At 45.4% G+C, this 18,944-nt stretch overlaps 1 protein-coding gene across 1 annotated transcript; it reads left to right on the plus strand.

Annotated features, from left to right (window-relative positions):
* Positions 1-869: 869 nt before the first annotated feature.
* Positions 870-17,858, plus strand: LOC308165310 (coronin-2B-like; the record flags this gene model as incomplete). The annotated part of the gene is made up of 12 exons (XM_080539469.1): positions 870-973; positions 8,833-9,033; positions 12,175-12,291; positions 12,570-12,719; positions 13,569-13,733; positions 14,396-14,512; positions 14,871-14,975; positions 15,223-15,319; positions 16,100-16,212; positions 16,821-16,911; positions 17,212-17,351; positions 17,706-17,858. The coding sequence occupies exons 1-12, from the start codon at positions 959-961 to the stop codon at positions 17,856-17,858; spliced, it is 1,464 nt and encodes a 487-aa protein (XP_080395595.1). The 5' UTR covers positions 870-958.
* Between the last annotated feature and the right edge of the window lie 1,086 nt (positions 17,859-18,944).

Raw genomic sequence — 18,944 nt, forward strand, 5'->3', positions numbered from 1 at the left:
TTCTGTTTCCCATCTTTCTTGAAATTGTCGATATTCATTCACTTTTCTTTTTTGGCCATTGTTTATGCTAGCTACTTTTGGAAAGGTAGATTAATTTACGTTGTTTAAATGGTGGTCTAGGTAGTCCATTTGGCCTTTATTAATTCTCTGATAAAAGCGTGAGAGTGGAGCGTGGTAGCACCTCCTGCGTTTCAATGTTGTATTGTCACGGACATACATTTAAACACCACTGCATGGGCCACATTAAAATGTTTGTCAGACTTTATTGGCGGGCCGGGTTAAAAGTCATCGCGGGTCGTGTCTGGCCCGCGGGCCCTGTAATTTACATGTGTGATCTAGGTTCAGGAACAAGTACTGGGGGAATTAGTGCCCTTTATGCCAATAAAAACCTGAACATGGGCCTCGATTTCACTCACTAACACAAACAAACACTTCACAACAAAAGCTTTAATTTTACTGTACGATTTCCCTCACATCCCTCTACCTTCTCTTCTCAGTTCTTTCCAATTCCCTCTCCCTGTTCTCTACTCTCCAATTCTCTCGCTCATCTTCTATTATATTGTTTCCTCGCCTATCCCCCTGTATCTCTGATTTTGCCTCTCCCTGTGCCTGTGAATCAGTGAGCTCTAGTGAGGCCATTAGAGAGAGGAGCTTAGGATGGAGGGATGACGGAGGGGAGGAGGAGGAGGAGGAGGAGCTCTCCCTGTTGTAGCAACTGCGTGTGCTTCTGTCTTACTGCAGCCCTCCAGACCAGCAGCAGCATCATCACCGGCGGCAGCGATTGGCTCCTTCAACACAGTGTGAGAAGAGAGTGCAACTTCACTTGCCTTCCCTCTCTCTTCCCTCATCTCTCTCTCTCTGTCTCATTTGTGTGGCTTAAGGATCTGTCAGAGTTAAAGGAGTCCCTGTGTAGGAGTACAGTGGTGGAACGCACCCACGCTGCCGCTGCCGCCACTGCATGACTCTCACGAAGGTAAGCGGTCCGAGGGGAGAGATGCTGGGTGGGTCTGGATGCTATTTTGGGAAGTGGGGGAAGTTCAAGTTCAAGATGGGAGGTTTCGGCACAGGAGCTGCCTTAATGAACAGACCGATGTACTGTTTTTTGGTAAAGTAGGAGTTACAGAAGGATGCTGCTGCTATAGGGGTAATGCTTTAGTGAGGGATAGGTTAAGCAGACTGATATGGACACAGACGCTGTCTTAGCTGTTGTTGTAAAGGGAAGCGCTGCTGGGGTGTGAAGACGTCTCCGTGGTTCAGCGCTGACAGGTGGGGGACAGGAGGATGAAGTTTCAGAGATGCGGTCAATGCCAGTTTGCCGGGTTCCAAGAGGCTGTGGCTTTTAAGTGCTTCTAAGTTTTACTTTCCTAAATTATTCCAGACTTAAGTAGCCACAGCTGTCCTTATTTTTTGCTGATTTGCTGATTAGCTTTTGTGTATCATGGTTGGTATGAACCTGTGATTGAAGAACTTGATAAAACTGCAAGAGAGTTTCTATTCAAATCCTTCTCTAGATTAACTCGTCACGTTTTGGTCTAGTTTAAATTAGTTCATCTAGATTTTTGAGGGGTAACTGTAGAGCTGAAGGGACTGTGAATGTGTTTTGTTTGTCCATATCATTCATACTGCCAGTATGAGTTTGCAGCCAGCCTCCAACAATAGGCTGAATCTCCTTGATGAACTAACAACAGGACAGAGGATTTATCACTTTGGAAAATTTGCGTCAGATAAACACTACAATCCCATTCCATGACACAGACACATTCATACACACATGGAGGGCAAAAACAGTGACAAGTAAGCACGCACACACACACACACACACACACACACACACACACACGCACACACACACACACACACACATAAGACACAGTACGATGCTTCAGAAGTATCATTTAAGTTCTGAGATCTGACGATAAAGCAGGCCAAGAACCCGAATATTAATACTTTTTCAGCATTACACTAAAAACCTGAGAACAGCAGCCCACCAAACCAGCGTGGAGTGGGGCGGGTGCAAACATGATGAGTAAGACCGAAATAGACACAGAGACAGGAAAAAGGAGAGGAAGAGAGAGAAAAAAGGAAATGTGAGAGGGGATGGGGAGCCAATGAAGTGGGAGCAGGTGCTTAGCTGTATAGCCACAGCTGCCTATGCTATGTAACGTTAACCATTGCCCTCCTCACCCATATCCATCAGACACAGAGAGATCTGTCTCAGTGAAATGGGAGGCCAGCGCTCTGGAGACAGACATGCTGACTCCCGCGATAAAGACACAGAAGAACAGACAGTCCTCAGCATAGCGTGACCTTGCTGTGTGAAGACCTTGGGGCTGGATGTCAGGATGGTAGTGTCACAGCAAAGAGACACAGGCTGATTACAGATTAAAAAAGAGAGTTCATCTGTTTGAGAGGAGAGGGCTCAATTACTGACCAAAACTTATAATCATGTTTTGATGGACTAAAACCCTAATACTGAATCGTATCAGAGTCTTTTGAGATATTCACCCCAATCTCTTGAATGAACAGGAATACAATATTATATTTACAACCTGTCCGTCTTAGTAAATTACTGGTCTCGGAACCTCATCCCTCGATTGAGATTCTGGGGGAGAACGAAGTCAAAAGTGAGGACGGAAGTGGTCAGTAAGTCTCCACCCCTCTAAACCTTTCACCGTAGCTTTACAACCTGATTTGCACGCACTGCACGAAATGAAAACATTATTTCAGTTAGCTGAAGAAGTTGAATTATCTATCTGAGAAAAATATCCAGTTGAAATCCCTGCTGCCATTTGAAACACCACCTCAACTCCTCTCTATTATTCGATAGAATCCATCGTGCTCGTAGAATTCACAAAGCGATGGGTGCGCTATCAGATTCCATTTAAATGGATGGTCTGACTTAGTAGGAATACCATACAACCCGAAGAACTATATAGCGAACCCTGATCTTCTTGGCTTAGTCAGCCACTAGGCTATCACAAGAGACTGGGATGGGAGTTGTTTGGCCATTGTGTGTGGAACTCCCTCAGTGGTGAGTAGGAGGGTGAGAGGTACGGAGCAGCTGGGGGAAGAGGAGGAAACACATGTGCTTATTCTATTGTCCCCATGAATATAATATCAACATAAAGGGCCAGACTTCAATCAGCCAGGAAAAACTACAAACCTACATGACCTGTCCTGTCCTGGGGGTCTGAACCTCAGCCAGGCAGTCAGGGGCGACTGACTGTAGTGTTAACCTCAGGTCACGGCTCCACGACTGACGAAATGTTGCCTTTTATACTGTACATTTGACTACGCCTATACAGAACGTGAGTGTTGGCATTTCAAATTGTTAGCTTAACTCACTGCCCTCTACAATCTTTATAAAAAAGGATTTATTTAGTACCAATAAAGGGTTCCTAATTTGTCCCTCTATGGGCACCCTTTGGAGAACCCTTTTTGGTTCCTTGTTGAACCCGTTCAACAGAGGGTTCTAATTGCGACCCATAAGGGTCGACATTGAACCCAAAAGGATGCCTTTACGCAGGACAAATGACGACCATATCTACCAGCACAGAGATCACATCAAAACAGCCCAGTCAAACCGATGACCAAAATAAACCGGCAGGTCTTTTATTCTGGATCATTGTATGAACATGTGCCATCGCACTTCACTCAGACACACGCTGTTAAAGGGTTTACAGGCAGAGGAAGAGAGAGAAGTGACCTGTTACAGCTACATTAGAGGAACCACAAGAGGAGAGAGGGAGGATGGAGTGTGGGCAGAGAGAACTCCTAAAAAGGCTATGAGAGGGAAAAGATCTTCTAGATAATGGGGCTCCTCAAAATGATGGTATCCCGCAGGCCTCCAGGGTGTGCTGTTCAAATGATTTTTTTTTTTTTTGATATGGCTAAAAATGATGTGGCTAATAATGAAGAGTTGATAAGTTTGGAATGCAGCGTTGTGTTGAAAATATGACTGCATACTGTTGTTTCTTGATGATCCATGATGTTTACCACCACATTAAAACTGGTATGTCTGTTATAGGTAACGTTCAAACAAACTGGCCTTATATGGCTCACTGTTTTTTCCAATGAAACGCAGTGTTTTTCTAGAAATATACACATTATTTATTGTTCAAGTTCATGGCACTGACACACACACACACACACACACACACACACTGCATGGCTGGCAGCACATTTAGAACATTTAGAGCGTGTTGTCACTGGTCAGAGTTGTTGTTGTGGCCACAGTGCACATTGTGTGTGAGGTCCATCCATGCTCGTGGAGGGTGTGTGTGTGGACAATGTAAACTAGTGTGCCGCTGGACAAATCAGACAGAACTCCTTCATAAAGTGATCAGTCATGGTCCTACAAAAACGAATCATCTCTCTCTCTCTCTCTCTCTCTCTCTCTCTCTCTCTCTCTTCGCAAAATCACCCCCCCCCCACCCACCTTCACACAGTCGGCCTTGTTTGTGTGTATAGATAGAGCTGCACAATCTCATAAAGGTCAGAATAATCTCTCAGCTATAAATATATAAGCTCCTTATGAGCGCTGCTACTGTAGTAGGTTCCGGCATTAGGCTGGCTGCTGCTGACGTGAATTGCTTTTCTGCACCTTTCAGCACTTCAACACAGGGGATGGCGACGCAAACACAAACACAACGAGGAGACATTATTGCTTCGCATGTTGTGTTTCTGACTGACAGCTGTGCTCTGCAGAAACTTCACGGCGCTTCAGCGTCATCGATAACTGTTTCATACCACCAGTACCAAACAGTAGGCTATACCCGTAGTTTACAAATGCTGTCATTACACAACTTATCCATGAAATTGGACTCAGGCCCAGTGGTGTAGTCTAGTGTTTTCTAGTGGGTATACTGTGATTTTTCCCTCCCAGCCTCATATCGTTCATTTTGGAACGCCATAAAAATACATCTGCGCTCCCTGTCTAACTTTATATATATATATAAATGACTTGTCATACGGCTGATCTGTACATGATAGTGCTGCATTTTGACATATTTCATGTCGCATCTCCCCCCGTTGATATGACACTATAGTCAGTCGCAATGGTCCAAAATTCAAGTGCTTTGTAACATAGGCTGCTAACCTGCTGAGCTACACTGGTGAATGTTATGAATGAAAGTGTGAAAGTTCTGTCACAAAACACCGTTATGTATCCTCACACATTTTTAAGTGGGTATGTGGAAATCCTTGGCCTAGTGGGTATACGGCGTAGTCCTGCGTATCACGTAGACTACACACTGCTCAGGCCCCTGTTTAGATGGGCTGTACAGTATAGCGTAACTGCCCTCGAGGATGTCTCGATGTGTGCATGACCATGCATCAGACCTATTTTAACTGTGTTTACTTTGCTAACCTGCTGAGCTACACTGAATACACAGAATTCACTTGGCTCAACGAACACTACGAGAAATGAATGACAACTCCTGCTGTTGAAGGGACTCTCTCTAATTGTCTGAATGTGATTTCCTCTTAGGAAATCCTCACAGCAGTATCTATGGCAACACCCATTGGTGCCGCCTGTGTCAACATCTTCGTCACACAATGAGAACAAGATTTCGCTGAGAACAATAGACAGCCAGTAAAACACATGGTGCCGTTCAAGTGTGAATAAGCTTTGACTCGGTCTAGGCCTAATTGCTACCCAGGGACACGTTCTCTAAGTAGGCATATAACACAATATAGAGACTTACGGTTGCAAGTTAAGCCAATAAATTAAGAATTTGAACATGGAGATATAGAGAATAAGCTAGCCTAAAAGTGAAGGTTTAAAAACATCAACATTATTGAAAGTTTAGTTTAGTGATTTTAGTACAGTAGTTCCCAGTGGGGGTCTCCTGGTTTCTAATTTGTGTCCCCTGAGAAAAATCGAATTGTGTATTGCACCTGTAGCCTATACTGCAGATTAGAGCGTATTTTAAGCGATTAAGACACACTTCGTCCCAGCAATGAAGTTGTTGGGGGTCACAGGACATTATTGATGTCAATTTGGGGTCGTGGGACAAAAACGTTTGGGGAACCCCTGCCTTAGCAGGTGTTTCCTGTATAGAGGGCCTACCTTGTGTCAAAACATTGTTCCCACTTATGGGAGCCACCAGAGGCGTTTGAACTTAACGATCAGAGCAGGTCTTAACAGGCAGGTGGAGAAAGGAAGGGTGGTCTGTGGAGGGAGGAGGCGCATTGGAGCTATTTCTAGAGTGGATGGAGAGAGAAAATAAATCGTTATCATCAGGAAGGGCAAACGATGTTTGCTTAGGAGTGAAAGAGCGACAGTAAATCTATACACTCCTAGCAGGTAGCCTAGTCCAATCAACTCTACAGTTGATTGTATAGGCTAGAATGTATACCAAAACATCTCAATGAAAGTCCAGCTCCAAATCCAGCTGTTGAGGCCCTTCTTTCATGCGTTTTTTCACATTCTATTTTTATGGTGTTATATTATATACGATAAAAATACCAATCTTCCTCGCAGTAGGAAAGAACTGACGTCCTCCCTCCCTATATTTCATGGAATATTTTATATTTCATGGAATCCCCTTAGTGGGGGGGAAAACAGCTAGTGGACTGGATCTGAAAAATAGGTAAAAGTCCCGATGCCATCACTATGGTTGAAATGTATCAACATTATGTGGCCGTCAAGGCCGTGCACTGACAGCTGTTCTTCTCCCGGTCCCATTTCTCAGCATAGAACATGATGGCACATCGTGACGTTAGAATTATAAGGTTCTATCTCAATTTTTGGTCAAAATTGATCTTTTTACATAATCTGATCCATTAGGTGTTTATGAATGCCTGTGTGGTGTTATTTTTTAAATGTTGAATTTTTTTAGTTAGTAATTAATAAAATACAAAGGTTCCGTCTCACAAAACATAATGGAATGTAAAAACTTTGACGGTCAATATCTCTGAACTACCCTAAACGGAGATAGAACCTTATAATTCTAAGCTCACGACATGAAGCATGTTGTCTTTAAGAGCCAAAACCACTTGGTCAGTAAGCTTGGCAGGTCAGTAGGAGACACACAGATAAACAAACATACAGGCTTCTCCCACCCATAATGCCCAACACAGAATAATAATCTTACCGGCCTGCCAAATCGACCAGTGGGCTGTGAGGTTTCCAGCCAAGTCTAAAAATAACCTGAAAGTGAAATGAGATAAGCTCTTGATGACTAGGTGTGTCTGCTTGTGGCCTGACTGCTGGAGCAGGATAAGGGGTCAGGGTGGAGAGCACGACCAGTGTCGTCAGCCATTGTCTTCTTCTGGCTGCTCTTCCCTCCACTTCATCAGCCCCCCCGGCTCCCCCACCTCGCTGTCCTCATGGATCATAACTGGAATGACCGTTGTACACAATAGGACGACTCAGAGACACAAACTTGAATCGTTGTATTAACTTTCTAAAAAGCAGGGTTCTGTACACAGGCAGTCAATAAGAATTGATTGATTCCTTCAGAAGGAACAAGTTTTTTTTATATTGTGGTTGCTGTAGCATCTATGTTATTGCTCATATATTTATTTGAATCCTGTTCTTTTACCAACTGCTAAGACAACAATATAGCAAGCTAGTTACTTTAGCCAGCTAAAGATATTGGCCGCCAAATAATTTTACAACTTGTTTAGCTATTATGTTCTGACGTTTCTGTCGAACTCCGCAATGAAGGTATCTACAGTAACTAACGTAACGTAGCTAGCTAATGTTAGCCAACAGAAGTGGAAAACAAACATCAGATCCGATATATAAACGGGTTATTTTGATACAATCGCCACATTTTGGGAATATACATGGTTACTTTCTTGCCTGAAAACGTATTAAAACTCAATAAAATGACATGTTAACACTTGTAGAGCTAAAATTACAACAGCTTTTAGCCCATGGAGGTTTAACCTGATTTAAAATCCCCGCTGCCGGCGGTACGAAATGCATTCCGGGATACCGAGCTGCATACTTCAGTGTGAACAGTCGGCTGTTACTGGCATACTACATATTATGAATTTAGTAGGCAGTATACAGTATATACTCATTGAGTATGTAGTATGCAGTATGCTAGTATGCCATTTCGAACACAACCTAAATAAACAGGGAAGGATGATGAGGAACAGGTGAAGCCAATCAGGGCGGGAAACAATAAATAAACAGGAAACAATAAATGAATAACATTAAAAAACAAAGACAAACAAAAACTAAGGAACAGGACGAGACGTTCCAATGTCCTCAGGGGGGGTATTCCATCAACGTCACTAAAGGAAAATCCAGGCTTCTCGCGGGATTTATCAAAATAAGCCTGTATTGTCCTTAATTAAGCGACACTAATGGAATACCCCCCAGGTTTGAATAGCAAACCATGAAAACAAACTCAGTTGCTTTGGGGGCTAATTGGTGGTGATAGGGCAAGCGGCTGCCTCCCAGTGTGGTGCTGCCAGCCTTCAATGAGCGGCAACCCCTCTCTTTTCACTCGACGGTCCCCCTCTCCGCAGGCATTCATGCGTCCGCTCTGTCTGCTCATTACACCACGGCTCTAATGGCCTCAACCAGTGTGCCGTGTCACGGCACAAAGCCCGGAGGCACTCTCAGGTCACCTCCCATTCAATCACGGCAACACTGACAGCCTGGGAGGACGGCCAAACACTATTAACCAGCCCTTTCAAAACGCATCATTGCTAATACTACTGTGTAGAAAAACAGTGATTATTCGAGACTCGTCAGATTGACAGTGCACAGCGCATGTGTCTCACGTGAGGTTCAGATCTGAGCTGTAGGGGTCAAGTGGGCCACTGTTTCTTCCACTGATAGTCTGCCTTCTTACTCTGTTTTGTCCCCAGATGTCATGGCGCCCAACATACAGAAGCTCAAAGTTTCGGAATGTGTACGGCAAAGCAGGCAGCCGAGAGCAGTGCTTCGATGGAATCACCATTACCAGGAACGTCCACGACAACCACTTCTGTGCCGTCAATGCCAAGTTCCTTGCTATTGTCACTGAGACTGCAGGCGGTGGGTCCTTTCTCGTCGTCCCTGTCAACAAGGTAGCCGTGAGCTTCACTCTGCAGGGTACATGAGAAAATAAACCACTGGAGGTAGCCTATTGTGACATGGTTGAGTTTAAATAATTTCTAGCCTACATAGAATTATCAGCAACCCAAACACATGGGGGGGTGTTCCATCAACGTTCCTAAAGGAAAGAAATCCAGGTTTATTTTGATAAGTCTCGCGAGAGTTGTGAAAATAAGGCAGGATTTTTTTTTTTATAAATCTCGTGGGATTTATCAAAATAAGCCTGGATTGTCCTTTAGAGACGTTGATGGAATACCCCCCTGGAGGATGAGCCACTTTCATCCACATCAATGTCCTTCCGACAGGATCATGCTAGCTACCTTTCTAGATAGCTAGGTAAAGTTAGCTACTAATTTAGCTGACCTTTTCACTACCGTCCTGGGGGGTATTCCATCACTGTTGCTAAAAGAAAATCCAGGTTTATTTTGATATGTCTCGCGAGACTTAAATAGACACAAAATAAGACTGGATTTTCCTTTAGCGGAGTTGATGGAATACCCCCCTGGGCATTTCCTGCGGCCAGACCAACCTCAAAACAGTGTTACCTATGACAGTGAAAAATAACTCCACATTCTTTTTTACACAGGAAATTGTGGAACATTTTTTTACAGACAGTATTTTTCTTTCTTATATTTTTTGGCGTGTATATTTCCTTCAGATTGTCCGTCACTGCACACATTGCTCATTAAATCCAATGGTAAATACAGTGTCTCTTTTACTGAACAACTTGCAGCAATAACAGAATATAGAACCAGTAGACGGTGAATATACTAACCATTCTCTTGACATGATTTCTCCATTTAGTTTCTTCCTAAAGAAATGTTCCTTAGTTAAGCGGTGGTTAGTGTCTCCATATTTTCTCAGGGATACAGAAAAAAACCAAATATGTTGACAGGGTTTGTTTAATGCAAAGTACTTGTGCATTATGTCGTGAATTTGGTTCCACTTCGTAGGGTCAGATGAACAGCTGCTATCACCCTGTCAGGATCATATGAACAGCTACTATCACCCTGCCAGGGTCCAGGGTCAGATTAACTGCTGCTATCACCCTGTCAGGGTCAGATGAACAGCTGCTATCACCCTGTCAGGATCATATGAACAGCTGCTATCACCCTGTCAGGGTCAGATGAACAGCTGCTATCACCCTGTCAGGGTCAGATGAACAGCTAGCTATCACCCTGTCAGGGTCAGATGAACAGCTAGCTATCACCCTGTCAGGGTCAGATGAACAGCTAGCTATCACCCTGTCAGGGTCAGATGAACAGCTAGCTATCACCCTGTCAGGGTCAGATGAACAGCTGCTATCACCCTGTCAGGGTCAGATGAACAGCTAGCTATCACCCTGTCAGGGTCAGATGAACAGCTAGCTATCACCCTGTCAGGGTCAGATGAACAGCTAGCTATCACCCTGTCAGGGTCAGATGAACAGCTAGCTATCACCCTGTCAGGGTCAGATGAACAGCTAGCTATCACCCTGTCAGGGTCAGATGAACAGCTAGCTATCACCCTGTCAGGGTCAGATGAACAGCTGCTATCACCCTGTCAGGGTCAGATGAACAGCTAGCTATCACCCTGTCAGGGTCAGATGAACAGCTAGCTATCACCCTGTCAGGGTCCAGGGTCAGATGAACAGCTGCTATCACCCTGTCAGGATCATATGAACAGCTACTATCACCCTGCCAGGGTCCAGGGTCAGATTAACAGCTGCTCTCACCCTGTCAGGGTCAGATGAACAGCTGCTATCACCCTGTCAGTGTCTAGAGGTTCTGTGAAAAAACCTTTGGCTCATATTCTCCCATAATCTAGTTTTTTTCATTGTCACTACACCCAAAAGCATACAGAAAAGCTGCTAACAGTTAGCTCATATGTCACTGCTGCTAACATACGGTGATGATCACCACTGAAAAAAATAATTATATATATACTGTATATATATAAAATAAATATATATAAAAAACATACAAAACATACAAATCTGATCGAAAGAAAAGAATAATATATATAAACATTGAAATAACATTTTCGATCAGATTTGTATGTTTTTTAAAATATTTTAAAATATATGTTTAACATTATTTAGGCAGTTGATGTTCTTTACCCCTCTCTGTCTGGGCCCCCTAGTGGCGAGGAGGCCCTAGGTATGTGCCTAGAATGCCTATGCCCAGATCCGTCCCTGATTACAGTATGTCCTAGGTCTGGGTGATAGTGTTGATGTATTGGCTATTTTATAGGCCTACTGGTTGTAGAATAAGTCTCCCACCCTTTTGGTATAATCTCAGGTTGAACACCTCTGAACAGCAATGTAAAGAGATCTGTGTGACTGGTACAGTCGGAGATGGCTAGCTTCTCGACATGTGACTGTGTATCACAATTCTCTCTTTCATTCCTAGCTCTGGCATCAGACACGAACAGACTACAACTGATGTCACGGATACAATGGGCCCTATTTAAACAGTGAGCACTGTGGCCTATAATGCCAGCATTGAATTCATTCAAACCTTTTTGGTTTGCACTATGGATTTTCTCCTCCCAACCAACACCATGTTGGAAATCATAATATGGCTTGGATCAAACAGCTATTTTTCCCTCTACTGATGACGCATAGGCGTCCAGCAGCACTTGTTGTTATTGAGTCAGCCAAGGAGACCTCAGTGATATCCACTACCTCAGAGGTGATGAGGAGGGCAAGATTACATGTAAGAGTCAGAGGCCCTGTCCAATCTATGACACAGTACAGTAGCACCCCTCAGTGGGCACAGGGGAACATGCAAACCAATAGTTGTCAATAACGGCCACTCACCTTTAAATATGGCATCTCATTCACTCAATTGAATGTGAACATTTTTTAGCAGTGGTTGTGTGTGTTACGATCTGTAAAAACTCTCAAAAAAGGCTCTACCTAACACCAAAAAGTGTTATTTGGCTCACTGAGAATCCTCTCTGTGGAAAGCGTTTTACAGGCTTCTTCAAAAGACAAGCTGAATAACCTTTTTGTTGTTGTTGTTCTAACAGTGTATGTTTTAGATCAAATGTGATGCTCATACCTTGGGCTCTTCACAATGTTGTGAACAGTGTTGTGAACAATGTTTTTTTGCCATCTATTTCTTGTCTAGGCTGGGCGAATTGACCCTCACCATCCCAAAATATGTGGTCACCAGGGTAGTGTACTGGACATCAAATGGAATCCCTTTATCGACAACATCATAGCCTCCTGCTCAGAGGATTGCTCTGTGAGTAACATAGCAACAGTGTGTGTGTGCATGTGGTCTGGGGTGGTCCAGTGGGCTAGCACGGCTCTCTACAGTGCAGACACCTATGCCCATGTTGGCATGGGTTCGAATCTGGCCCATGCCCTCTCTCTCCTTACATTCCTGTCTGTCTTCACTGTATCTGTCCAATGAAATGAAAAGAAATATGAGTGGGGGGAAAACAGTGTGTGTGTGTGTGTGTGTGTGTGTGTGTGTGTGTGTGTGTGTGTGCATGGTAATCATCTGTGTGGGGGGGTTAGGTGCGGATATGGGAGATTCCAGAGGGAGGGCTGAGGCGGAACATGTCAGAAGCCGTGTTGGAGCTGTATGGACACAGTCGGCGGGTCGGCCTCATCGAGTGGCACCCCACCTGCAGCGGCATCCTCTTCAGCGCCGGCTACGACTTTAAGGTGCCAGTGTTTTAATAATAATAATAATAATACATTATACTTATATAGCTTATATACTTTTCTAGACACTCAAAGACACTTTACAAACTGAAAAGATCGAGTGGTAATAATAAAAAGAAACAAAAAATAAGGAAAATAAAGTATAGGGGCCTAATTAAGGTAGTGCTGGGGACACATGGGAAGGGGAGGGGGAGAGGGTTAACTGGTGAAGGCGAGCTTGAAGAGGTGGGTTGGTTTTACAGTTGTGTACATTAAAGTGCAAACAAAAGGAACAGTACCATCGTGTCCATGACGTTCTTCACTTCTCAATGCCAGTATGAATGAACTAAAATGTAAATAAACCCTTGAACTCCCTCTCTCAGGGTTCCCGCGCTGGTCTTAAAAAGCCTTAAAGTCTAAAATCCGGCATTCCAATTTACAAGGCTTAAAAAGGTCCCAAATGTCAGTTATTCGGTCTAAAAATGAGGTGCTAGGTCTTAAAAATTAGATCCTGCAAGGAAATCAGTCCAACCACATCTATTTACCCGGAAATTAATCAAGTTGAAACCAAAAAAATGCCAATTCGCTTCTTTTTTTGTCTGTATGGCAGTGAAATCCCTAATTTCATCACCTCGAGGATGACAAAAAGCTATCATATGGTGTCGCGAATAGGTCTAAAATTATATTCAAAGAGGTCAAAAATGTTTCTAAAAGGGTCTTAAATTTGACTTGTTGAAAGTTGTAGGAACCCTGTTCTCTGTCTCTCACTTTCACACCCCCCCCCCCCTCTCCTCTACCACCCCACCACTCATGCTGTCTCTCCTTATGCTATCCCTAACTTTCACTCTCTCTATCTTCGTACCTCTCCAGATCCTGATCTGGAACCTGGAGATAGGTGGTGCGGTGAAGATGATAGACTGTCACTCAGACGTGGTCCTCTGTATGTCCTTCAACATGGACGGCAGCCTGCTAGCCACCAGCTGTAAGGACAAACACTTGCGTATCATCGAGCCTCGCTCGGGCAAAGTCCTGCAGGTCGGTCACTCGCCCCGCTCACCCCGTCACAGACACACTTCTTTTTCTTTCTTTTTTACAATATTTTTATGATCATTTTCATATACCAGCACCAAAGAAAAAACAACAAAAAACTAAGAAAGAGAAACATACAATAACAAAGATCACAAACAAAGACACACACACAACCTGCATACATTTTTGGATTTAATAAAAACAAAACAAAAACAAAACTTTCCTCCACTTTGTATAAAGTATTCTATTCTACATGTTCTTCGTGTATGGTTCCCACAGCTTATCAAAGTCTTTCCGCTTGCCTTTAATAATGTAGGTTAGTCTTTCCAGACCAATACATTCCAAGAGCCCCCCTCTTCCACATTCTCAATGATGGAGCGTCCATACTCTTCCAGCATAGTGCTGTGGCTCTCCTATCACAGACACACTTCCAACAGCTACTTACCTCCACCGCTAATCTGCTCTTGTCAATCTAATCTTCTCGTAAGTTATCTCAAACCCCTTTGAGGGCATATACTGGCACACAAACACAGATAATTATATAGGACTAATTTCTTAAGTACTGTGTACCGCAGGGTTTATGGTATGCCGCTGTAGCAGGATACACCACCCCCGAGAGGGGGTTCGTATTACTGTAACCGTAAGAGTCGCTGCCATGTTGTGAACAGGAGGCAGACTGTAAGAGCCACAGGGTGAACCGAGTGGTGTTTCTGGGCAACACCAAGCGTCTGGTGACCACGGGCGTCTCACGATGGAACACTAGACAGGTGGCCCTGTGGGATCAGGTACGGCTCATTGTTGGGTTAGTGTGTGCCTGTGGCGTGCCTGTGTGTGTGTGTGTGTGTGTGTGTGTGTGTGTGTGTGTGTGTGTGTGTGTGTGTGTGCGTGTGTGTGTGTGTATGTGTGTGTGTGTGTGTGTGTGTGTGTGTGTGTGTGTGCGTGCGTGTGTGTGTGTGTATGTGCGTGCGTGCGTGCGTGTGTGTGTGTGTGTGTGTGTGTGTGTGCCTGTGCGTGTGCGTGTGTGTGTGTATGTGTGTGTGCGTGTGTGTGTGTGTGTGTGTGTGTGTATGAGTCCATATACGTATGTACATAGGGTCAGTGAAGCGTAGCCGTGGGTCAGCGCTCCTCTCTCTCTGTCTGCAGGAGGACTTGTCCTCTCCCGTCACTGAGGAAGAGATCGACGGCCTCTCTGGGCTGCTCTTCCCTTTCTATGACGCAGACACACACATGTTCTATCTGGCGGGCAAGGTAATGCTACGTCATACTACGTCATACTACGTCATACTACGTCATGCTACGTCATGCTACGTCATGCTACGTCATGCTACGTCACTTCAATCTGTCAAATCTATCGAATAATATTAGTTGTAGTACTTTGGAAGTGTGTGTGTGTGTGCGCGTGTGAAAAAAGAGCTTTGCTTACCATGGGAACATGCACATTAGCGATACCTATGCTATGATCTCGGGTGTCAGTGTCACTGTGCTCGCTTCCCAGGGAGACGGTAACATCAGATACTACGAGGTGGGGACGGAGAAGCCCTACCTGCAGTACCTGATGGAGTTCAGGTCCCCGGCTCCACAGAAAGGCCTCGGTAAAACATATTCCTGTTATATCCCCTTGATTTATGATAGGCTAGGGGGCGAACGAAAATGTCAAGAAAAATCGTAATCTCAGGTGGTTTGGTACGGTTTGTGGAAAAACAAGCTGATAATAACCTCTCCTCTCCCCATCCCACCCCGCTTGCTCTCCCTCCTCTCCCTCCTCTTCCTCCTCTCCCTCCTCTCCCTCCTCTCCCTCCACTCCCTCCTCTCCCTCCTCTTCCTCCTCTCCCTCCTCTCCCTCCTCTCCCTCTACTCCCTCCTCTCCCTCCTCTCCCTCCTCTCCTCCTCTCCCTCCTCTCCCTCCTCTCCCTCCTCTTCCTCCTCTTCCTCCTCTCCCTCCTCTCCCTCCACTCCCTCCTCTCCCTCCACTCCCTCCTCTCCCTCTTCTCCTCCTCTCCCTCCTCTGCCTCCTCTCCCTCCTCTCCCTCCTCTCCTCCTCTCCCTCCTCTCCCTCCTCTCCCTCCTCTTCCTCCTCTCCCTCCTCTCCCTCCACTCCCTCCTCTCCCTCCTCTCCCTCCACTCCCTCCTCTCCCTCCTCCTCTCCCTCCTCTCCCTCCTCTTCCTCCTCTTCCTCCTCTCCCTCCTCTCCCTCCACTCCCTCCTCTCCCTCCTCTCCCTCCACTCCCTCCTCTCCCTCCACTCCATCCTCTCCCTCCTCTCCCTCCACTCCCTCCTCTCCCTCCTCTCCTCCTCTTCCTCCTCTCCCTCCTCTCCTCCTCTCCCTCCTCTCCCTCCACTCCCTCCTCTCCCTCCTCTCCCTCCTTTCCCAGGGGTGATGCCAAAGCACGGGCTGGACGTGGGAGCCTGCGAGGTGTTCCGCTTCTACAAGCTGGTGACCCTGAGGGGCCTCATCGAGCCCATCTCTATGATCGTCCCACGTAGGGTAAGCGGAGGGAGGGAGTTTGTTAAAGTGGGGGGAGAGCAGTGAAGCAGTGAAGCAGCGAGCACAGCAGTGAAGATAGAGGGTGATAGAGGAGAGGAAGGGTTAAGAGAGAAGAGGGCCGGAGGAGGATAGGTGAGAGGAGAGGAGGGGAAGAGAGGGAAGGCGAGGAGCGGAGGGGAGGGGGGAGGAGAGGAGAGGGGAGGGGAGGGAGAGGGATCCTATATAGGTCTTGTCACCACTAACGTGAGTCATCGGTCAGGGAGACTGGCGTCTTAGAACTAGGACTTGGATTCAAATCCAAAAGAGCAATATCCCAGAAGCTGCGTAAGGCCACTTTGTAATACTGACTGCTTCAGCTTGGGAAATCCCAGAGGTATCAAATTTGAGCACATAGGCTATCGTCGAAAGAAGGAAATCTTCTGAGCTGCTGAATGATCATACTGGCTACTAAAGCTATATTAGCGTAGCAGGGGGAAAAAAACAGGAACTGGAGCGTAATCCTAGTAGTAGTGCTTGACTTGTCTCTCTTAGCATAGCACTTGAGGCCTCTCTTATGACTGTTGCCTTATGGGAATTCTCTTATGACTGTTGCCTTATGGGTTTTGCAGTCCGAAACATATCAGGAGGACATCTATCCCATGACACCGGGGACGGAACCGGCACTCACTCCAGATGAGTGGCTGAGTGGGATTGACAGAGGTGAGCACAATTTGCTTATCGAACCAGGGTTGGAGGTCATTTTTTTCCCGATTTCAATCCAGTCATTTCAGGAAGTGATTTGAATTTAGAATTGAAAATTAGTTTTAATTCATTCATTCATTCATATTGACCCTCTACACTGCTTTAAAACTGTTGTAATGGCGTGTGAACACCACATTTATTGCTCCATCCTTACACATCATCCATCCCTGCGTGTGTGTGTGTGTGTGTGTGTGTGTGTGTGTGTGTGTGTGTGTGCGCATGCGCATGCGTATGCGTTTGCGTGTGTTGGGTGCACAGAGCCAGTGTTGATGTCCCTGAAGGCAGGCTACAAGCGGCCCAGCCAGATAGCCTTCAAGGCCCCAGTCAAGGAGAGGCGGGACGTGGTGGTGAATGGCATTGACCTCCTGGACTCTGTTCCACCCAAGACAGAGAATGAAGTGAGTGTACTGGACCTTGTGTATTATTACGGCAGTTTGTTGTGTCTACACTTCACATCACACATAATCTCCAAGCCCAAATAAATGTGTAAATGACACTATCTTAACACATCATCGAGCAAAGTGTGTGTGTGTGTGTGTGTGTGTGTGTGTGTGTGTGTGTGTGTGTGCATGTGTCTTCGTGTGTGAGAGCAAAAGCACTATTTATCTTCACGCATAATCTCTAACATCACAAACGTGTAAGTGATGGCCGTCATCTCTGTCTGTCTGTCTGTCTGTCTTTCTGTCTGTCTGTCTTGTGCGTGCGTGTGTGTAGTCCAGCTCTGATTTGCCCTCTCCCTCGCTGTATCCTAGCTCCTGCGGGTGTTCTTCAGGCAACAGGATGAGATCAAGAGACTGAGGGAGGAGCTGGCCCAGAGGGACGGGACGGTCCAACAGCTGGAGCTGGAGCTCAACAACTTAAGGAACGACACCAGCAACCCTGTGACCCTTGACCTGAGCCACTGACCTCCCCACTCTGACCACCTGCACACTCAGGGAGAGAGACTCTGTGGCCCTGCGCCCCTCACCCTGAGAGTGGGTCACCAAGCCCTGAACACACTGCCAAAAATATACCCCTCGCCACTCCACCCACACACACTCCCCCCCTTATCCCTATCCATACTTCACACGTCCCAAGCTTCAGCAGAACGTGAATTAGCCACGATTTAGCCAAAGCGTTGAGAAGACCAACGGTCGTCGCTAGCTCTATTAAGACTTTAGCGTCGAGCAGTGTCTGCCGTCAGGCGAGTGTAGCCTGATGTTCCTCTGTTAAAAGATCATCTCTCGCGATCTAGGCTGATGAATTTGAGTTTGAGTTTGAGTTTTTTTAAGTTGCGAGGACTTGGAATTGAATACGAGGACTTTAGGTGGACTGCAGGTGGATCACAGGGATGAGTGTGTAGTCTGTGGAATCCTGTCAGCCAAGCCTATTCAAGCCTATTCAAGCCTACTCAATCAGATGGTTCATCTGGTACTATTCATCTCATCATACATTACTGTTGTGATATGTATGGTATGTCTTCCAAAGATTTTTACACTGTTACTTTACAGTTGCACATTGTCAGTGTAATAGTATGAGTCCTATGTCAGATGACGGGCACAAACTTTAAAGCCATAAAAGAGTGACAACCCCTTGCTGTCTTGGTAATAGCAGGTCAACATGAACATGATTCTGGCATTCCCAAGGTTGAAGGGACCACTGATGTCTATATGAAGTCTGTAAGAGATGCTAATGATTCATGCCGCTTCCCATAGCGATGGCAATTCTGTTGTATGCGACTACTACGGATATGAATTAATGAACTAGTCCCTTCCCACAGAAAGGCTTATTGCTTGATTGTATGAACTCCTCTGCTGGGGCTACTGTAGGTATTTGCCTGTAAACAAAATGACATGTAAGAAAAAGAAAGTGTGGCAATGAAGGTAGAATGTTAAGTGTGAAAGAGAGAAAGTATTCACTGTAAGTTAAACATGATTATATGATGTTGAGAGTATGGGGTTAGGGGTTAGGTAAGTGTAGGGAATGGATGGTATTTTTCAAGTAGGTCTTAG

This window comes from Nansenia antarctica, assembly GCF_963989245.1.
Source record: "Nansenia antarctica genome assembly, chromosome: 9".
Classification (NCBI taxonomy): Eukaryota; Metazoa; Chordata; class Actinopteri; order Argentiniformes; family Microstomatidae; genus Nansenia; species Nansenia antarctica.